Source organism: Thermobia domestica, chromosome 11 (assembly GCF_964235325.1).
Source record: "Thermobia domestica chromosome 11, izTheDome1.hap1.1, whole genome shotgun sequence".
Taxonomy (NCBI): Eukaryota; Metazoa; Arthropoda; class Insecta; order Zygentoma; family Lepismatidae; genus Thermobia; species Thermobia domestica.
In genome coordinates this window covers 23,556,195-23,579,904 of record NC_137464.1, presented here as the reverse complement: position 1 = coordinate 23,579,904, position 23,710 = coordinate 23,556,195, and the positions used below count along the sequence as shown (strand labels likewise).

General features: G+C 39.4%; 1 protein-coding gene across 5 annotated transcripts in view; it reads left to right on the top strand.

Moving 5' to 3' along the window:
* Nrx-1 (Neurexin 1) overlaps positions 1-23,710 on the top strand; it is a 962,813-nt gene that overhangs the window by 794,765 nt on the left and 144,338 nt on the right. For all 5 annotated transcript variants that reach the window (XM_081730243.1, XM_081730244.1, XM_081730241.1 and 2 more), the window contains one exon: positions 16,952-17,110. In XM_081730243.1, the coding sequence (XP_081586369.1) occupies positions 16,952-17,110 (159 nt within the window). The remainder of the gene's footprint in view (positions 1-16,951; positions 17,111-23,710) is intronic.

Sequence of the window (23,710 nt, the reverse complement as noted above, 5' to 3'; positions counted from 1 at the left end):
TTTCTCAGTTGGCTATTCAGCCACATCGCAAGCAAGGAACGTAACTGACGCTTGCATGAAAATCCGCTTCTATCCTACACCGAAAAAAAAAAAAAAAACACGTTAAGTAAATGTTAAGTATTGACACCTATATTCTCAGAATGGAACTAAAGCCTGTGACAAACATCTTGGCATTTCAGCTAAACAAATCAAACGCAAGCTCTGGTGCGACGTTGCCAACTGGTAAAGGGGTGTGACTAGGGCTAGGCAGACAAACTACAGCACGATCAGATGACAGAGAATAGACGTGGATGTGTACAAAATAAACGTGGCAATACCGCTGGCCTCTCATTTGCTAGCAGCATTTAAAGGGAACTTGGAGCGCCGCCTTCAAATGCCAAGATGTTTGTCACGCCGTTTAGACAGTTCTTTTTATATGCAAAAAAAGAGTACAAAAAATGTAGGATCAAAATCTTCAGGCTACATCAATTATTGCTCTGCTAAGCAATCATAGTTTTATTAAGAAAGTGTACAAATATATGTCGAGTTTCCAAGTTTTGAGGGGGGGGGGGTCCGAACCCAGTGGACCCCGCACGTGGGTGTGCCCTTCATTTTGACCAAATTATAGAGGGTCAAACGTTGGGAATTGAGTTAATTGATGGAGATGATCCACCCATCAGAAGTAGCAGAAATCGATCATTTCTGTATTTATCATTGATCACTATAAAGGAAACAAACGTTAATAGATAGCGAGAAGCGGCTTTCAGAAATCGATTAAGCTTGCCGAGAACATATTTCATCTCCATTCTTAGCTCTCTACAAAAACCATTAGCGATAAAAATCCATTACGACTTTGGTTTCAATATTGATGTGGAACATAAACAATAAAAGAGCGAGAAGAGTTTGTTTTCAAGCGATTTAGTATCCTCATAATAATAATAATAATAATAATAATAATAATAATAATAATAATAATAATAATAATAATAATAATAATAATAATAATAAATCTTTTCTTAATCCTTTATTCAAACCGAAAGTGGTGGAAATCAATTATTTCTGTTTTTAACGTTGATCCAACAGAGTAAAAACTGTATTAAATACCGAGGATCGGTTTTCTGCAATTAATTATGTGTCCCAAGAATATATTCTGCAATTAATTATGTGTCCCAAGAATATATTCTTCAATCAATTATGTCCCGAAAATATATTCTCCAATTAATTATGTCCCAAGAATATATTTTGCAATTAATTGTGTGTCCCAAGAATATAGTTTGAATTAATTTTATGTGCCAAGAATACAGTGTGTTTGTAAACGAACTCCCTAGTTTTAATGCGTCCTACCCAGACAGCAATTTAAACTTGCTGCAAGTTGCCACAAACTTGCTGTTGCAAGGTCAAGTTAAACTATCTCAAACGCAATACAAGTATAAGCGTATTCTCATCAATGGCAAGCTTCATTAAGCTTATTGCAAGCGAAACACACGCCAAACAAGTTATATGGAAGCTTGCAGTAAGCGAATTTAGATAAAACAGTATGAAATCAGTATAATTTAACCGTCTGATTAAATCTATGCTACAATATATTGTCGTCCCACCTTCCCAATTATTGAAGCATGTGCACAACCGTGAAAACACCTAAGTCTCCGGTCCACTTCTGCAAAACATCAAAATAAGCCTAATTGTTATGGTTTAGTTGTGACAAGCAACGCTTTTTTTTTTGCCAGCTACTACCCGAAGAGGGTTACGCCCTCTGTAGGGGAAGAGATTTTTAAATAGATTGTGCTGTTCAGGAAGCCGTGGTTGGGATATGGGTTGATACATAAACTTTATTGTTCAATTGTGATGGTCATTATGGCCTTTAACCATAATCATGAGGTAAAGGAAATACATAAGCTTCAGTGAAGGAAAAGCATAACTGTAAAATGATATGAGATGAGAAGATGAAATGAAGTGCGAAACTCACTACAACACATAGGTTCTGTTAGTGGAACAAATGCAGGTTATCTTCTCGCCTAGGGGCGGCGCTAGGCATCAATGAAGACAGAGGAGCCCTGTTAGTACAGAAGGTATTACTGTGCATATGATGGCCATATGTGAGGTAGATGAGCGTCTGTAGAGTGTGGTTCGTAATAGGCGGTGTCAGGGTGGTCTGGAGGTAGAGTGTAACGGTATAGAGTAAACAGTAATGAGAGCGGCGGGAAAAGAGCAGCAGTAATTGAGATGCTTCGGGCGTCGTCTTCAAACGTTTTCTGGAGAAGTGGATGATTGCTGTGCAGGCGCTGGGTGATGTATTTGGTCCGGAGTGTTTCTAAATGATACAAGATGTGTGGAAACGTAAGTCTGTCATAAAGATCTTGAGTGGGACTTGGTAATTTGATACGGAAAGCGATTCGCAAAGCATGACGTTCCAGGATGCGTAATTTCTCGTAGTAGAGGATCGGAGCAGATATCCAAGCCGTAAATCCGTACGTGAGAATAGGACGGAGAAAGACCTTGTATGTGTTGAGAATTGTATGAGCATTGAGTCCCCAAGTAGTTCCAGCAAGACGTTTCAGGAGATTGAGGCGAGAGTAAGCCTTCTTGGAGATATCTTTTAGGTGTGCTGTCCAGGTTAGATGCTGATCGAAAGTGACTCCAAGATATTTGACACTGCGAGTAGGGTTGAGCAATACATCTTGCACTGTGAGGTGCAGAAGTCTTGGATTTCTGTGGACACGGGAACGATGCTTCGGAGCAAGAAAGAGAATTGCTTGAGTTTTTCCAGCGTTTATTTTTAGTCTCCAGTGAGAGCACCAATCAACAAAGGCATTGATAGAATCCTGTAGAGCGAGATTGAGTTGGTGAATGGTTTTCCCTGTCGCAAAGAAAGCAGTGTCATCGGCATACTGGAAGAGTTTAACTGTAGCTGGAACAGGTGGAAAGTCGGAAACAAAGAGAATATATAATAACGGTGACAAAGCCGATCCTTGGGGAACTCCGGAATGGAGAAAAATGGGAAATGAAAAACTGGAGTTGATACAGACGTATGCCAGTCGACATGAGAGAAAATTAAAAATGAATCTGATGTAAGCAATAGGCAATCGGAGCTGTTTGAGTTTATAAATGAGAGCGGGATGCCAGACCTTGTCGAATGCCTTTTCGAGGTCAAACAGGACCAAACATGATGGATTGCCTGTGTTAAAGTGATTATAGATGGAATTGGAAAGGCGAAGCAACTGATCATTTATGCTGAAAGAAGGTCTGAAACCAGCTTGTTCGAGTGGAATGACGTTGTGTAGTGCCAGGTACGGATGAAGACGTTTAACAATGATGCGTTCCAGTATTTTACTAAAGGTTGACGTTAGTTGAATAGGGCGGTACGAGCTAACAGAGGCAACAGGTTTATGTGGTTTGAGGAACATTAGGGTTTTTGAAGTTTTCCAATCAGCAGGTATAAAGCCAGTTCTAAGAATAAAGGTATAGATGAGACAAAGAAGATATAAGACTACGTACGGACTTTCTTTAATGTGTCGATATGTAATAGAGTCCATGCCAGGGGCTGTGTTACGTCTATGAGCTACCACTGAGGTTATTTCAGAAATCGAGATAGGTGCAGTAAGTGGATTGTTTTCGGGTAAAGTGTGATGAACATTAGCCTGCAGATGAGGCGAATCCAGATTGAGGTTGTCGACTGGATGAGATCGATGGGGATATTCAGGTGCGAGAGGTGTAAAGATGTCCTGGAGATACCTGGCGAAAGCATTGACTTTATCTGTATCAGTATGAAGGGGAGTATTGTTGTCGATGAGAGGATATGTTGTGTGAGTATTGAGACCAGTAAGTTGCCGGAAACGTTTCCAATACTGAGTAGGATGTGAAAGAGAGCCGAGATTATTGCATGTTTTGACCCAGCATCGCAACTTGTAAGCTTTAAGATAGTTGTGAACTGCTCGTTGCAATTGTCTGTGATGCTGAAGAGAGTCAAGGTTGCCAGTTGCAGCATAATCTCTATAAAACTGTCGGGATCGTTTTATCAGCGGTAAGTATTGAGGAGGTAATGAGGGTCGAAAATTTGAAACTGTTGATTTGGGGATGTATTTTTCTGTGGCGTTTTGCATAACAGTGACGATAGAGTCCAGAGCATGAGATAGGTCGGATTCAGTGTTCGGTGAAGAAAGATCATTAAGATGATTCTCAAGGTATGATCGGTAGGCATTCCAATCTGCTTTATCATAGCGGTAAGTAATACGGGGCGGCGGCGTTTGAGAAGTGGTATTGCTATGAGTCTGAATAACTAATTTGATTGGAGCATGATCACTACCAATGAGGTCAAGAACATTAACAGAATTACGTTGTGATAGGTTGCTCGAAACAATGACTATATCGGGAGTAGTCTAACTCGTGGGGCGAGTCGGTTTGGGTAGGGGCAAAATCACTCCGGTGGTATGACTGATAATGTAATTGAGGAAACAATCCCGCTGCGTAACTGTCCGGCTATGTAAATTTACGTCTGCCATGATTATGTAAGTACGGAAGTTGTTGGAGATATATTGAAAGAAGCTGAATGGAATATCATGACCCGGACGAACGTAAATGGTTGCCACAGTTACGTACAGTGCTTGGTAATATAGAGATGTAATAAGGTATTCAGGAAGATTTGGAAGAACTGGAGAATGGCTTCGAAATGGAATAGAGGGCGAAAACCCAATCGCTACTCCCCCATTGGCTCCTCTAGCTGGCATCGTGCTATCTTGGCGTAACAATTGGAAGCGAGATATGCGGCAGGGCAGTCTATGGGTGAGATGAGTCTCATTAAGGATGAAGGTATTTATGTGTTCTTCTAGTAAAAGCGCTTCAAAAAGCGGCTTATGCTGTGGTAAAGAGCGGATGTTTAGAAATAAGAAAGAGAGCGCCATAATGCAATGCAGAATAATACGGATTGTGACTGGATAGCGGTTAGACTTCAGTTTCAAGGACATTTGAATGATAATATACACTATTGCCTGAATATGTTGGGCAGATGTTGGCATGGAAAATTGCCTTGGCCGCGGATTGAATTTGTTGAGCGATGTGATCTCGTAGAAAGGGGTGGATGTTTTGTAGCGAGAGAGTTAGAAACGGCAGTAACTGATGAACAGTGACAGGTTGTTGTAAAGCAGGATTGGTCGGGGGTTGGATTTGTTCTGGTATGCGTAATGGTGCCACAGTCTCCGGTTTCGATGGCTCTGGAGCTGGCTTGGAACGACATTTATAACTGTATGTTGGGTGAGAGTGATCTTGACATGTGGAGCAGGTCGGAGGTAGTTTGAGATTTGTACAGCTGCGTGTAGGATGTGGTCCTGAGCAGTAACCGCATTTAAACGGGTTTTTGCACTGTGAAGTAGAGTGCTGGCCATAAACCTGACACCGCTCGCAGCGAAGAGGTAAAGGAGCAGAGGTGCGTGATGGTTCAACGCGATGACGTTGTTTGTATATGTATGCGCCACGAGTTAGTAACTCATCGATAGTCTGTTGAGAGTTAGTTAGTACGCGCACCATGTATGTCAAACCATGGTCGTTTTTGATCCTGAGGCATTTAATGACATTATGACCTTCTAGTTTTAGTTCTTCAAAAACTTCCTCGTCAGTGTAACTCGGATCTACCCCTCGTATCACAACAGACAGTGTGGGTGATTTTCTCGGTGGCGACGGCTGTTTTGTGCGTTGATCAGTGAGCTTGGTCATAGTTGATTTAGATCCAAAGATCTCAAAACTGAATTTTTTCCTGGTCGTACGCAGAAATTCCGGATCCGGCGTCTTAATAATCATGCCGTTCCGTGTTCTGACAATTTGAGTAAGATTAGCCCGAGGCATATACTTGGTAATCTGCACCAAAAGAAGCTTAGGATTCGAAAATTTAGGGTCAAAGTTCTGGAGTAAGAAAGAATAAATTGGTGGTCGATTCGGAGGAGGCAGGTTGGGAAACTGGCGATCATCCTGTATGTCTATAATCATTGATGCTTCAGAGCTTGCATCGCTTAACTTATGCTGGCGTTTAGCAGGCGGTAGCTTGGCGGATGCGATAGGAGAACGTTGACGAGAAGAAGAGCCCTGGCTGGTAGAAATTCGTTCCAGAGAATGGCATCTCCGTCTAATCGGTTTCCCGGAGGAGCAAGAAGGTTCCGGTGCTATAGGCGGTAAGCCAGAATGTTGTCCAATGATAGGTTGGGACGCCATAAGTCACGGTGAAGATAATGAATGAAATAGTGTGACGAAGTGAAAGATGAAATGAATGAATGATGAAGCTAAGCTTCCAAAAATATGTACACTAATGTGTACGGTAACGCAGTCTCCACTCGAGTGAAACCCTTAATCTCTCCCACTCTCTCGCCCGTTGCTGAGACTTGCCGTACTTGCGTCCACAAATACGTATTCGCATTTATGCTTTATACATAAATACTACAATTCGTTATGCCTCATGGTTACCGAAATATGAGGAAATAAAGAGCGACATTATGGGTAGGGTAAAGAAGGTATATTCGTGGTTTAAGTAATTTCGTGATAGTTTTTTAAGCAACTGTAGCAAAGAAACTTATCCCAGTAAGATTTCCATTTCTTGCCACAAGATCGAGCATGGATCCAGTTTCATGTGTAGGCCGGCGCCACTGGGCCATGTGCACAAATAGGTTTGAAGGGAAAGAAACAAGACAGAGGAAGGAGTATTGTTTACATTGTGCGGAAGACTGTCTCGTCTGTTATTTTCATGAGATAAAAACGAAAGCAAAACGAGGCACGTAAATATTGATGTTTTGTTTCATAACTGATATATTAATTTAATTTTCTGTGGTAGTAGTGTGTCTGTGTGTCGCTTTTTAAACATTTTAGACTCTTAAGAACACATGTAAAATTCTTAATGAATATTTGCATTTATGGACAAGTTGCCAAGTAGCTTGAAATCAGAGCTTCATTTCTGTTAAGAAGGTCAAATATTTGAAGTTCTCGTGTTACAGGATAGTAGTCTAATAAATATCACGTGTAATTATCAGTATGATTCTTGTGTAGAGGCTATCACGAAATTACCTTACTGTAACGAAATTACCTATCCTTCATGACAATAAAAATACCTGGTCCACAGTATTCGCATATTAAATTAACTGCGCACGCAATTGAAAACTCTATCAACGAAAAATAATTGCCCAAAGCTTAAATACGGCTACGGTAAAGTAAATCAGGAGTCTCGCATACAAGATTGCTAAATCAGCAGGAAGAAAAAAAAAATTCACAAACACTGAAAGTGAATGTGCAAATAAATGGTGGGGAGGTGAGTTCAAGAAAAGATACGGACTAAATCTGAGAGTTCCATTCAAAAGACGAAAGCAGAGAGATTCATAGGCAAAATATCTGAATGAACTTAGTCCTACTACTACTGACAGAAAGTAAGTTGGTCGACTGAGAAAGCTCTCGGTCTCTTGCCCTACTAACGTGCAAAATATTAACTCTGCTGATTAGAAACAGGCAATTCGTGATGATGATTGAGAATGTGATGTGTATGGTGAAAGCTATGAAGACAATGCGCAAGATAAGACAGGGGATAAATGGATCCAATGTTCTTTCTGTTTAGTGCCATACCATGTGCGTTATCAAAAGCAGGACGACAGGTCGGCTGTGTTCATGTGTTTATGTGTGATTCTTGCGCCAAAACTCCTTCAAGTTCTGATGAAGACTGACTGTTACACGAACTTCGTTTTTTGCTTGCGATGGATCTAATCTGTGTGCTTGTTTCTATGTGTGATTTTGCTATTAAGAATTGATGAAGCATATTTACATATCCACATCATAGTGGATAGGCCCTAGGCAGTCCTGTCAATTAGAGTTAGCGTATTTTGTGTATAAAACGCTTTATAACTGGAAGGCGCTTCTTTCTTGCTGATATTTCATTCGTATGTTCAATCAGCATTATTATATTGTACTAATTACAGTGTTATCACGAATATACCTACCCACTATCACGAACTTTCCTCACCTCTCACGAAATTACCTATGCATTATTCATTTTATAAACTAACTTCATACACACTACAGATTGTATGCAGAATAAACAATACAGCGGAACAGTATAAAGCAATGTACGCACTGTCTATATGCAGCCTTACTTTTTGCTTAGATTTTAACTTTTAGTAGAAATATCGACTTTATAGTGATTTATCACGAATATACCTTACTTTACCCTACGTGGGACTAGAGTACTAGAGTACTAGACGGCACAATTAAAAAAATAATGAAGTTTGTCCTTTATTCAAGCTGAATGCTAACAAGACGCTAACAACGCGAACACTACCTTGTCGCCGAAAGTTAAGAGGTCAGCGTCACGTGGTTTTTGAGAACAACTGAAAATCGAACGCGCGCTGGCTTTTTACTTCAATCTAAAGAAAAGCGTGTCGCAAGTGAAGCGTGGGTTGCCCGCACTACAGCTTGCGCTAAGCAGAAATAAGCTTTTGTGTATAAGCCAAAACGAAATAAAATCAAATAAAAGCGACAGGCAAGCTTGCGGCAAGCAAACATGCTGTCTGGGTAGAATCTGTACGAAGTGACATACACTATTCTAGTTTGTGGTGTTTGATTCATCAACTCTCCAAGTTTGGCTTCCCTGCAGTTGGCAGGTCTGCTTGACCTTGAGACGGCACCAGTGTTGTTTTTCTCCTCTGTTTCCTCAGTTCAGTCCAGGCAGGCGTGCTGTGCAGAGCAACCCAGTAACATTGTGTACTACGCAACAGAAAGCGCAGTGTGTTATTTGGCTTATGAAAACTGGGTCAGTTATAACAGTGCAACGTAATTTTAGACGTCAGTATGGTGATGAAGCACCTACTGCAAAAACTATCCGTCATTGGCTAAAGTCTTTCAAGGAAAGAAGTCTTTCAAGTGGAATATCGTCTCGACGTGTGCAGGACCACAAATGGATCCCACGTTGAAGTCTACCAACATTAAACAAAACTTGAAGGAATTCTCTTTTATGATATGTACTCATTGATGTAGGTTTTCATTCATTTCCCAATTAAATTTATACTTAAAACGAGGGAGTTCTTTTTCAAACACCTTCTATATTCTGCAATTAATTGTATGCTAGGAATATATTCTGCATTTAATTGTGTCTTAAGAATATATTCTGCAATTAACTATGTATCCTAAGAATATAATCCAATCACCACTAAAATCCCTACTAAAACCGGAAGTGTTGAAATTTCGGTTTCAATATTAATTTAGGTTTCAATATTAATTTAGGTAATATCATGTCAAAAAATTCTACTCCTTCACGTGACGTGCACTTACTGGTTATATGCGGATCCAGACTTCGCTGCAATTAACGCTAGCGGGACTGGGCCAGACTTACCATAATAACACATAAGACTCACAATTACGAATCATGATTTCATTGCGTGTCTTTCTGTTTCGCGGAACACCTGTGGTTACTAAATTATCGCACACCTGGACAGGCGGCCATGTTTGGCGAATCAGGAATTCCTGTATGGCCGAAAACAAGTTAAAGGGAATTTATACTCAGAAAGAGATTCTTCCCAGCGAAATATAAACATTTTGTAACTTGATTTGTGCGGTGTTGCCAATTTTATGGAGGATTATGCTAAATATGGAACAAAACACTCCACTTAGTATTAAGCGCAGAAAACATTTTTTCTTTTCCACAAAATTTCTAAATTAAAGGTAATAGCTTTTGATTAATTGTTATCCCTCATTAACTGTATTTAAGACAGTAAGAGAAGAGTGGGAACCAATAATGGCTTTATTATTCAATATAATTTCGGTACTTCCTTGATAAGATAAAAGGATTGTGTAGTTTAAATAATTCTTATAAGTATCGTCCTCGAGAATTGAGCTTTCAAGATTCTGTATAATCCACTACCTCATTCCACACGTTGCCAATATACATAATTCGACAATTCTATCTAATAATTATTCACACAAAATAATTTGAAAACGGTCTGTGGATAATCTTAAGCAATTACAACAGGCAAATAAAATCAGGTGTGAGTTATGAGATAAAGCCTTCACCATTACAATAGGCAAAAGACTGATATCTGAATAAAAAAAAAATTGTAATTATGAGCTTATTGCATTGTGATATTTAAACTACTAATCAAAATCAAATTCCAGGAATAAGAATACGTCATAAGATTTTCGACTGTGTTTTCTAAACTACAAACAAAAGATGTTTTGCATCTAGTTGACCTACCACACCATCTAGGTAGCCTATATGAAAATAAAAGTTATCAAATAAAATCAAATTTAAAGCTTTAAAAAAAATCACATTTGCAAACCACAACTTATTTAACCAATCAACCGAGTGAACTCAAGCAGAGACGTGAGCGCATATGATGGGTCCTGTGGATCCGGCCCCTACCGAAATTCCGACTTTCCTGTAAATTTAGTTTAATTTTAGGGGTGATTTTATAAATTTTAATATAATTTATATTCATATTTAACCCCCCAAAAGTTTTGGACCCCTCCCGTCCTGCTCACATTCTTGAAGCTCAAGTCTCATTTAGTCAAGTAAATCCAACTAAGATAAGCAAGCATGAACTCAATACAGAATGGACATCTCTGGTGTACAGCATAGTCGCTAACGCTCTCGCCTTCGGTGCGAGCGGCCCCGGGTTCGATTCCCGGTGGGGCCACTCGGTCCAAAAAGGTGTAAAACGGTTTTTCAGGCCAGACACCTTGAATGGGGTTATCCTGGGTTTTCCTCATTCACACCAGGCAAATGCCGGGGTGGTCCCTAACTTATAGGTCCCAGGGCGTTTCCTTCCTTCCCCAATCCTTTCTTCCTTCCCTTTCCCCGGATTGTGTGCTCGCTGAGGGACGTCATCCCTCAAAACGTGAAGGGCTAAATGGCTTTAGATGCCGACAGCCCAGAAATCTAAATCTAAATCCTAGTGCAGATTGAACCCCCACCGAGAACAGGGAATATTCAAAAGTCCCTGTGAAAAATGTGAAATCAGGTGAAATTCATTTACAATTAATCAATTACAATAATAAAATAAAATGTGCAAAGTGGTTTGAATATAATAACAGTAGCATTTCGTAACAGTTAACAAAAATCTGTCTGTCGACTTTTGTGGAATGTTCAATGAAGGATTTGTGGTTTCAGACGAACGGGAACTGCTGGAAAGCCTGGAATACTTGTGGCTCCAGAGGTTTTAGCGTTCTCTTCTGATGGGCAATAATTTCTGGCTAATTAGTTGCCGATTTCTGGTTTTCCACAGCCGAAAGAGAAAGAGAGAGAGAGAGAGAGAAAGAAAGGAATGGAAGAAACAAAACCAATTCCCAGTCCTTCATTTTCTCTCTCTCTTGTTTTAGTTTGTCGATTGTTCCTATTAGATTTTTCAGAGGATAAATAGCTGGACTCTCAAACGTGATACGTCTTTCACTTAGAAACAAAGAAAACAAAGGAAATAGGCAATTGTTGAAACTTCGTGAGAGCAATAGTTTCAGTAACGCGACAGTTCATTCATTGTTCTGTTGGTGACAGAAACCACAAAGAATTACTGCTACGCACCGACGCAAAGACAATGCGATGCCATAGAGTGGCGTTTTCCAAACTGCGGTCTTCGAATCACAAGTGGTCCTTGAGGTCTTCTCTTGTGGTCCTCTTAGATTAAGCATTAGTCTATAAAAGAAAGAAAGGAAAAAAAGGAAAAATAAAGTTCAAGTGAATTGCGTATCACATAGTGCGAGGGAGGATCAAAAACTAAGGTTACAAGGCTGATATTTCTGGAGTTTCGTCTGTTATAGAGGAATGAGGAGTGTGCGGTAAGTTTAATATATTGCGTTGGCAACTGTGCAGAGTTTCAGCTATCCGCCACCTACGGCGCTAGTTGCAAGTAAACACAAATGGCGACTCGTTTGAAAAACTTGGTTCACGAAGAAGTCCGCTCAGTTATTCAATTTCTGTAGGCGAAACCTCTAACCGGTGACCGGTACTCGGTGAGATCTTGACACGATTACACGAAGCAATCAGGAAGAAACGGCCAGGACTTCTTACCGAGGGCATCATCTTTCTTCACGACAACGCGCGTCGGTATATAGCCCAGAAGACCACCACGCAGTTGAAGCAATTTCGCTGGGACATCATCGCCCACCCCTCCTACAGCCCGGACCTCGCTCCAAGCGACTTTCACCTGTTCTCGCACTTGAAGGAGCATTTCGGAGACCGTCGCTTCGCTTTAGACGAGAAGGTGAAACACTTCGTGGCAACATGGCTGAACACGCAAGAACAGGATTTTTACGAAGAGGGAATTTCAAACTTATCCCACGATGCGACAAGTGTTTCAACCGATATGGAGGTCATGTGTAAAAATAACCTAATGTATGTACTATCTGTTGGATTATTGGTTGTATTATATCTACATTTTTCACTGCAAACTATGTAGCCTTACTTTCTGGTCACCCTCGTGTAATTGAGAATCTCAGAGTTCGGAATTAAATAAACAGGCCTTATTCACTCTCGTCCAGAACTAACACTTTATGGCAATTATCCCATCTACCTTATAAAATATTTGAAGCTCCTTGGTAGCTTATATGGTTAGCGTATGCGCTTTTGTCGTGGGAGACCTGGGTCCAATTCCCGGTGGAAGCTTATATGGTTCAGATTCCACGTTTAACTGTAGATCCACTTCCCATATAGCCTCGGTGCTGAAAAAGATGCTAAACTTTATGTAACCGACCTATAAAATATTTTTCATAGCCTTAAAAGAAACTAGTATGTACTATATTTCCTTGTACTAATAACACCAGTATAAAACCAATGGAATTTTAATTACAGTCAAACTTGGATAGGTGGAATCCAAGGGACGGCTAACTTATTCCCACCTACTGATGTATCTCACTTATAACGTTTCTTACTTAGCAGGTTGAAAAACCCGATTTTGATTCCCGACTGGGACACTCGGTCGAAAAGATTAATATCTTCTTCCGGCAGGCCAACCTGAGTGAGGTTTTTCCTGAGTTTTCGTCATCCACACCAGGCAAATATCGAGATGGTACCTAAATATACAGATCCCACGCCGATTTCTTCCCTCCCCATTCCCTTCTTCCTTCCCAGGATAACGTGCTCGCCGAGGGATGTCATCCTCATATGTTACAGGTTGAAGGCAATAGATGGCAGTAATTCCAGAAATAAGTATACTGTAAATCAATCAATAAATGAAATAGCCGACATCTCACTTGTAGAGGTAATGCTGAATGACAAGATTCTGGTAATAGAAATCTCTCAGTTATCCAAGTTTGACTGGAATACTACTTTAAAATGTAATACATGAAATGAAAATACATCTTTCAGTTTAAGGTCCCATGTTTAAGTTCTTTAGGCTAAGGGAGACGTATGATTAAGGCAAGAGCATAATGATGGAAAAATTGGTGGAATGAGAATGAGGGAGGAAACGGGAGTACCCCGACAAAACCCGCGGACACGATGTTCTCCACAAATTCACTTAGTCGGAGATCGAACCAAAAACTCCATGCACTAGAGATAATCACTCTACCACTGACCCACCGTGCTCTCCTAAAAAATGTAATGGTTTAAGAATTAGATTTCTTTACTTTTGGCATCTATGGCTGTATTAGCCATTCACGTGTGAGGAATGACGTCCCTCGGCGATCACATTATCCGAGGAAAGGGAAGGAAGGAAGCGGCCTGGGACCTATATGTTAGGTACCATCCCGGCATTTGCCTAGTGTGAATGAGAAAAACTCAGGAAAATCTCGCTCAGGATGACTGGTCTGATAAAGCTTTTACACGTTTTTCGACCGAGTGTCCCCATTGGGAATGGAACCCAAGATCGCTCCCACCAAAGAAGAGAGAGTTAGCAACTACGCTACTAAAAGTGTTAAGGATACTGGCAGGCACGTAGCCAGGATTTCGTGAAGAGGGGGTCCGTGACATGAAATACTGTGATCACCATACCATCGATCATTCTAAACAATTTTACTGGAACATATATTGGTTCGTTTAGCCAGGATTTCGTAACGGGAGGGAGGGGGGCGTGACATGAAATTCTGAAGGAGCTTAATCAATCTAAACTACTTTACTATCAACATATATTGGTGTGTGAGGATATGTTGGTAAGTATTTTAATAAACTGCGAAGAAATCTCTAGTGAAATAAAAAAAAAAGTATTGAAAAAGATTAGACAATATTTATATTCTTCCTCTGTTTATTCAAATATAACAATTTTCTTTTCATTATGACCTCAGTTATTATAAAAAGTACATATTTACTATTATAAAAAGTACATACTCAATAATGTCTTGTAAAATATTTTGCAATATCTGCGTTCCTTTTTCTGTTGAATCAAATGTTAACAGAGCTTTCTTTCCATATAAATTTTTGTTCTTATTATTCCGTCAACTACTGTCTGTTCCAATGATAGGTTAAAGGAGCAGTAGAAAATTGTTTTTGAAATAACATGTTTGATATTGCAAGGATGCGATGACGAAAATTTATGATAAAAAATGTCCACGTTGTTACACAACGGAACTATACTTTCGGAAGCTTGAAATCTCCCTGACTAGTAGCAGAAATTCTAAGAATTCCGTAATTTTTCTAGAAATTTCAAATCCCCTGACTCTTCCAGGATATCTCGCTCACCTCGCAACCATGTATTGCAAGTAATACAAATTTCCTCACAAGAAAGAGTAACCAAAAGCTTCTTGTAGTTTATTTTTAACGCTGATCCTTCTTTTTCTCATTTCATTTTGTTTCATCCTTTCCTAATTTTTTAATTTCTGGTCTCGAAGGGGGGGGGGAGTCCGGACCCCCAGACCCCCCCCCCTTGGCTACGTGCCTGATATTGGTATTAACCCTCGAGAAGTCGCGCTGAAAAAGTAACGCGAGTAGTCGCGCGCGGTCAAAAGGACCGCACGAACATAATGTGTTGCAAATATCGTTTTAAACATTTTTCTTGTATTAGAAACGTAATTTTGTATATTTTCTGATGAAGAGGGAATAACATTTTTATTATTATAATACGTTTTACAGTAATAACTATTAGAGGAACCTACAATTAGACATATACTGTTTTTCTATTTCTTATTTGGAATAAAATGTTGTTTTCGTTACACTTTTCTTTAAATAGATAGCTATGAACTGGTTTTATTGAAAATTCTAAACCTGATGACGATCTTTTGTTTTTGTCAACTCTGGTTCGTCTAAAATTAGAAATGCAATAGTAAAATAGTAAAAAAATATACTATATAAACATAACACTAAAACAAAGCTTCACAGCGCATTTTACATTCAGTTAGAGCTCACTCGTAACTAAGCGGTTAGCATTCCGGGTTCGATTCCCGGTGGGAGCTCATGTGGTTCAGATCCCATGTTAAGCAGTAGGTCCACGTCTTACATAGCCTTTATGCTTAAAAGGGCGCTAAATTGAAATCAAATCAAATTTACATCGAATTATTTTACGGTCCTGTTATTTTGAAACTCCACCTATACAACACTACATTGAATTATTTTAGATTATATTCAAATTTACACTGTTCTACACTTTGTAGTCGCTTATTTCGTCCTCATCTGCTCTGACTACATTCGTTGAATCGCTGGTCATTTCTGGGTTTAAGATCTTCAGACTCGCTCGCAGACTCCTCACTTCACCTTTCGTGTTCACTCAGTTATATATATATATATATATATATATATATATATATATATATTATGATCCTTGTTATTTGTTATGAGATCATCTCGGCTGATTTATCCAAATAGTCCATTCCTAACAATTCCCTCCGTTCTTTTAAGATGTTCATTTCTAATTTTCTCTTTTTTCACACTTGGTATCAGTTTGTTAACGCTGTCGACCTCTCTTCCGTCCATTAAAATAATATTTTTATTTATAAAGCTTAAAACATCTCCAAAGCAAAGGTCACGTGCAGAGCGAAACACTGAGAAAAAAACATTACACGGTTAGTCGCGTGCGGTGGAAAGCACCGCAGAATCACTAAACAATTACTAGTAGTTAAACTAAACAATAGATAACTGAGTGATTGAGCAGGAATGTTCGGGAAGGTGAGGGGGAAGATTAGCTAGACGGAGAAGTCTGTCGGACAAACAGAATGGAGACAGGATCAAAAATAATTTCCCTGCGGTGCTTTTGACAGCAGCGCGACTACTCGAGGGTTAAGGTATAATCAAAGAAATAAATAAATAAAATAAAAATAATTATTTGCTTTCCAAGGGGATAAAGTGTTGTTGTTCGTAAAACATTCTGACTAACAAAAGTTGTTCTCTCTTGAAAAAAGTTTGAGAAACGCTACCATAGCGGAGAGTTCAGATCTTAAATAATGTGGTTAAATCATAGCGCATTTTTTATGTGTGCTTTACCCGGGATTCGTTCCTGGTTGTAGGTATTTATAGTGACCTCGGATACAAAACGAAGTAATGGTACTCAGTTTCTATGTTCGTTGAAGTTTTGTGTCCCTTTTTCTGTACCACACTACATAATTAGGTTGGTGGAGCGAATAAAATGCACACCCCAAGTACATCATTTCAAAAAGGCCAAAACCTGAAAAATATGCGACCCTGTCACTCTCAGGGTCAAAGATTGTGACAATACCATCATTGTATTGCTCTTTACATGGTAACAGGCTTGAGTGATGAATACGACATAAATTCCAATACAAAATTTTAAGTAGTTTAGTGAATATGTTGCTAAATAATACAAATTAGATTTAACAAATGTAATTTTAAAAACAATTAGAACCAGTGTTTCTTCCAGACATGTTTTTTGGGGGCACTGTCCCCCCGCAGGACACTAAAATAATACGTCTATAATATAATAATAAATAGAATATTACCAGCAGTGCCCCCCCCCCAGAATATTAAGAGTGCCCTCCGGAACATTTTTTCTGAAAGAACGATTGATTGGAACATTGTACTTTAGAAGTGTTTCTCAGGTTCTGTAAAACAAAATCTGATATCTATTTGTTATTGTTTTTTCAGGTGTCAATGGCTGTTGATGGAATCTACACGGACGGTTTCAGCTCAGTAGGGACTTTCACGATGCTGTCTTCCAGGAGAGTTTATGTGGGTGGCAGTGAAAACCCTTACCTCCTTCCAGGCTCAACCACAAGGAATAACTTCGTCGGCTGTCTAAGAAAGGTAAGCACCATTTTTTGTTAGTCAAATCACAGATAAACTACACGAACAGTCAGACACAAGCTTCTTTTTTTGCCATATAGATGGCGTTAATGTAAAAACTGATCAATAATGGCTACTAGTTGAGGTTAAACTGAAAATGTATTTATTCTTCAAAACTGAATTGTTTCAATATTTTTGAAAGTATATTTGCAAAGTGTAAAATTATAACAGTTTATCAGGTTAATAGTATTTCAGGAATACATAGTAATACTAATTATCTATACGAAAATTCAATGAACTACTTGAAAACTACATCACCCGGTGCTAATATTCGTTGTGCTTCTGAATTGTATGTGATCATACCAGGGGCGGATCCAGGACGGACTTCTGGGGGGGGGTTGTAATACTGCTACTTAGAGCTACTTTTAAGAGCTTCAAACTCTGGGATGGGTTTAATTTATATATAAAATAAAAAAAAACTTTCCTCTTCTGGGGGGGGGGCGATTGCCCCGATCGCCACCCCTGGATCCGCCACTGGATCATACAGAAATATTTTGGAAATTCAAAATCGAATTGGTATGCAGTAGGAGGTAAGATTTATGAGATAAGATTTTATGACTTGTGTAACATACTACTACTCTAAGAGTCATTACTTTCTTGCAATAATTTATTTGCAATAGCGAACAGGTGCTTCCTTTGAAACCAACTTGTGTCGATATATAATGCGGCGTTCATGGCTCCAGAGACGATTAGAATTGAACGACTTCAGCATTAAACCGGAAAAGTTTAAGTTTTGTCTTAGATGAATTATCTATTGCTTTGGGAATAGTTTCATCTCTATCCACTGTTGTTCGTGAAACTCGCAACGCCAAAAAAGAAATATAAGTGGAATGGAATACCATAGATTTGTTATAGATGACAATTTAAAAACTGTATACCGTCTCTAACCTTGATAAATCGGTATGGTGTAAAACCTTCATTAGCTGTAGCCGAAGTCTCTGTATGTCGTGGCACCGAGTCAAGCAGGCGTAATGGCGGATTCAAAAGGAGACGCGCGCCCCGTCCTCAACTGAAAATACAGCGTGGTCCGAAAGTGGGCAAATCCCTAATTGGTGTTTTCTGAGGTTTTAGTTTTTACCAGCATTTCTGTACTATGTATACATGTATGTATGTATATAGTATTGGCATATATAGTATACAATGTATACAGCAGGATGGAGCACCAGCGCACTTCGCGATTCACGTGCACAATTAGCTGAATCAGACGTTTCCTGGCCGCTGGATTGGAAGAGGTTGTGCATCTTCACCAGCTCCCTTTGCCTGGCCTTCAAGAAATCCCGATATGACGACACCAGACAATGCTCTCTGAGGTATCATAAAGCAACAAGTAAGAAACACTCGATATCACATAACGCAAGAATTATGAGCAGCTGTGGAACACGCCTTCACCCTCGTAACTCCGGAGTATCTCCTCAAAACATCTGCGAGAACTTGGCGCAGAATTCAGCTGTGTTACGACATGGATACTGATCATACCGATGTTTATGACTCTTAAGACACTTAAGACTTCAAGATATCCGTGTACAGACATTCTACCATTGCTAACACTATACTGTTGAAACTAAAGGGTGTACACCCACTTCCGGACCACTCTGTACATACTACCTTTGGTTATCCCAACGACACGAGACGACAAGAGTATTTTTCTGTCAATATATTAAAGGAATAATAATCTAACTCGGTAATATCCCGATATTTTGCGCCCCCTTTGACCCATCCACGCTTTTATGCAAGAGTGAAGAGAGAGAAATCTTTCGAGACCAAAGATCTAATTTGTATATATAAAAATTCTGCGAGACGTTTCTATGTAATGATGTGCCCCGTTATCCCCGATATGAAAAGAACCAGGATTTCCGGTACCTTCCCGGACTGGCCAAATATATTTATAAAACAAAAGCAAACGACTTCAAATTGAATTACTTATGCAGAGCTTTTATGCAAGCTCTGCAAAGGAAGTTACGTATATAATACAGTAAGGTATGAAGAACACACTTTTTTTCCAGGTTCCTCCTTTCAAAATTTCTGACGCGGCTTCTGTTTCAACAGAGACACATAGCTAAAAGCACTCACACAAAATAAGGATATTAAAAATACTGAAAAGAAACGGATTGATGCTTATGTAGAAAAATCAAATGTTGGGGATATCTTAACTAATAAATATGATATACAAATGAAAATATCGATAAATTCTTATTTATTTACCAGATCTTAGTCCCTCGCTCACGAGAGTTCTGGATCTGGCCCTGAGCAGGCGTTGGGTGTGTTTCTGAAGATCTGACTGCCACGCTGCTTGTATGGAAGTCCACGTCCACATAACATCGACATTATCTTTAGGATGATCGTTATGAGCAAAGTGCCGATCAACAACATTCTACACAGGTCGATCAGCTATATGTCAGGCTCGCTATAGTGCAGGCCAGTGAAGCAGAGGTACCTGTTGTTCCTTGCAGATTCCGCAATATACGTCATCAGATATTGTTCTCAAAATATGGCGTCCAGAGTTATCTGAAGGAAGAGGATGATCGTATCACAACACCAGTGATATGTGTGTTGCAGCTAATGGCATCGTACAGGCCTAGTATCACACTTGTTGCTCGGCTGCTATGACGTTCGACAATGTACAATGGCACATCACGACTGCGTCTAAAGTATATGCGTCCATCATTGGAGGACAAGTTGAAGTGAGACTCGTCCGAAAACACGATCGTCTGCCACTCAGCACTAGCGACGATGTTCACGTATCTTAAAAATATTTATTTTTATTGTAGACGAGACGTTTGTGTTTCTCATTATTAAAAGCCGATGGAAAGGCATCTCTGTTGCAATCTACAGGTAGTATTCTGCAGATATCGTCGATGCAGAGAAGCTCATCCCCGTTGCCATACTCCAGCGTCAATCTAACGTTGTGAACGACAGTAAACGACCAATTTCGGTCATTTAGATAAGGTATCTATCATCCTATGGTGTGGTCGTAGTGCGTAGTACACTGTACGATCGCCACTGCCGCATCGTACCAGCGTGTAGAGTACTGTACCGTATGAATACCAATTTCGCGGTACGAAAATCCACGTTTTCATAGGTCAATCCTCCATCGCCGTTCGAACGTAGTAGTCTGTTTATATTGCACCATTTCACCTCATTGGCTTGTAATGACGCGTGCCGAGTTGTTTTCTTTGACCATATGCCTCTTACCTAAGTGTTGCATAAACCATCATCTCGCTGTAAAATTGAACTGAGGATGTTGCTGAGCCCACACATTAGCACAATCTCTCTGAAATTGTTCTGTTTCGTATATCATATATCTTGCCATAAAAACCCTTTGAGTTCGGATGTTTTGTTGTCATTCCGTCTTGGTGTTGCAATTGTCGCAAACAGCAGTATACAGACTTCCTTCGCTTTAATTATAACTTCTAATCGTATCGCACTTCCGTGAGTTTATGTAGCAAACTGTAATCGATATTATAAAACATTTGTAATATAGGATATTAATGAACTAGACCGAGAACTGTACGATAAAATGTTTATGTGCACTTGTTGGACAAAATGCAAAGTTTCGGAGTTAGAACCGCACAAAAGAGTAAAGAATGCAACACAATACGCGCTGTTTCTAAAGTTAGCCATACACTGACGTATTTTCTCGACGCAACCATAAAATTTCATACGCTAGTCTTGTTAGCATCTGTGAATACGTTAGTGTATAGGACCCAAACACGAGGAACCGTGGAGATGGCGGGACGTAAGACTCTACGACTTCCCGCCGGAGCGTTCTGTGTTCGTTGGTATCAAGGCTTACTTTTTACCTACTTTAGGCCTACCTGTAGGCCCGAGTGTCTGGAAATTTCTTATGCCTTGTAGGAATTCCTTTCACACCCATTGCACATTGCTGAAATATACATTTTTGGATAGTATTATGTGTGACTTCCTTTACTCTGCTACGGACAGTCAGTCAGCTTCATACTTCCTCGTCTTCGAAACAATATGTGTTTCAGTTAGAGATGTCTGATTCCGGAATTTTTACTTTTCGGAATCCGGAAAGTAAAATCGAGAAAATTCAGGAATTTGGAAAAAATCCGATGCCAGAAAGATTCCAAAGTCGGAAAAATTCCGGAATTCGGAAAAATCCGAAATTTAAGAAATTCCGATTTCGGAAAAAATTCCGATTTTCCCCGAAATCCGGGGAATGAAATTTCCGAATTTTCTGGAATCCGGATTCCGGAAAATTTTGGCCATCCGGAAAATTTTTGATATATTTATTTTTCCACTCCTTCGGACTGTCTTTGCTCCAAAACTATGCACATTCCCCATAGGTCCACATAAGCTATGCCCTGTATATGCTATGTATATGTATAAAAGGGGGAGAAATATATTTTTCCTTTAAATTTTACATCACTTATAATAAGCTACCGAAGGCCGTATTTCTCTCGTATATAATACCGTTCTTAAAACGAAAATATATTCCTTTGAGGAAAGAAAGCAAAAAAAGAGAACAACAGTGGATTGTCCCTTGTTTCTATGCGTCTCCATTAGGACAAGTGCCTCTTAACGTAGGAAACATGTCTGTGTGGCAATCCTCCAGTTAAGAGCATCGCATCCTCTAAGCTTGTTGTGGTCATTAAATGCGGGAACTAAAAGACGCCTAAAGCAGGCCGCGTGATACCAGCCAAAGAGCTTACAACAAGGAGATAGAGAGAATCGACTCCCATCAATTTAAATAAACGACGGACTTGACGCATACGGGCGGAGCCAATCCGTTTCCGAAGAGGACGCGGGGTGGGAAAGAATGGAATAAAAAATCGGGGGGGGGGGATTGGGGCCTCGTTTCTCGTTATCAGAAATTGACAACAAAAAGAGTGTGTCTTTCAAACCCAACTACCACTCTTGCGCTTTTCTACCCCTTTCGTGTCTCTCAGTGCACACACACAATCAGGGTTGCCAACAGGTGCATTCAGAAAATAGCTAAATAACGCACAGAGTCTATTTAAAATGGCCAGACGTCCCTAAATTAATTGTTCCGCCTGAGCCCTTGGCCCGCTGTGTACATATATATATATATATATATATATATATATTGTTTATTTGCCTACCAGTGATACCCAACACCATACTATATTTACACAGTTATTAAAGCATTTTGTTATGCAGGTAAGCAATAGCTTACGTAATAGTATCTATTAAGGCTCTCCTCAGGGCTGGCTCAACCATATGTGTAATACGTGCATTTGCGCTGGGCGGCAAGATTCGAGGGGCGGCAAAATCTATCATAACTATATGACTTAAAATAAATATTTATTGTGGAAACATACTTCATGATGATGGTAGTTAAATTTACTAAGCTGACCTATTTGAATACTAATTCATAAGTCATGTTTAGGTAACATTGGTTTAAAGTCACATGGACAGTGCTAAAGCAAATGGTCAAACAAATCCCAGCAAGAATTGCTTGATTATTTCAAATACAAGAACTCAATACTGGAACAGTAGCAAACACCTGTTCCATTTAGTTACTCATCACAGTTTTGATGTGAAAACTAGTCTTGTCTTTGTTACAAACAAGTTTCTTATTATTGAAGGTGAAAACAAGTTTTGTGTTATTTTTTTAGCAGATGTAGAAGGAAAATCAAGAAATAAAGATAAAAGAGCTAGTTGCACTGGGATTGCAAATTGATATATTGAGATTGAAGCTCGATATTGAATTCTATAAAAAGGATTACCATCTTTCCTCTGTAGATGTGTTTGCTTTATCTTCCACTATCATAATAGATTATCATTTAAATAAAAGAAAAAAGAGACACAACGAAGTTGTATTTGTAGTGTTTAGACTCTTCTGACAAGGAACGGTCATTAACGTGTCATCCGGATATCCGAATCAAACCTAGTCCATTCGATAAACATAACAAAAATATGTTCATGCACAAAAATTAGGTGCCATGGACAACGTAGTAAGTCTCTGGGGCCCATTAACCCTGTTAGTATAAAGAAAATCGTAGACTTGCAGTGAAATAGCTATTGCATCAGCACTGTTCATTGGAAAGTCATAGTTTATAGTTCATTCTCTTCAGCATGAAACAAGCTTTCCAGAAATGCTATGTATTGGAGCTCATAACGTACTTGAACAAAGAAAATTGGGAGAATGTCGTGAAAATTCCCTCCAGAAATCCCTCCCATCAACTTTGGACTCCTCTGAAGTAGCCCGAGTAAAAGTACACAATCCAAATGTATTTCGGAAAAATATTATAGGGGATAACAAATGTGTGTACCAAGTTTTGTATTCATAGACGGAATAGATATGAGAGAAAAGCTTCGGAACCAATACACGCTTTACAATGACAATTATGTAAAAGCATGTCGGTATAGCTTCGAGTTATCGAGGTCACATCACGAGAAATTCGAATTATAAACTTCGACTTGTAGAAGTTCAGAGATACGAAAGTTCGAGTTACCGAAATTTCTAAATACGAGTATGATTATGAAAACCTTAACATTTCGACTTACCGAGGTTATAATTTTTAAACATTCGACTTACAGAAGTTATTTTAACATTGAATGTTATGGAGAGTTCAG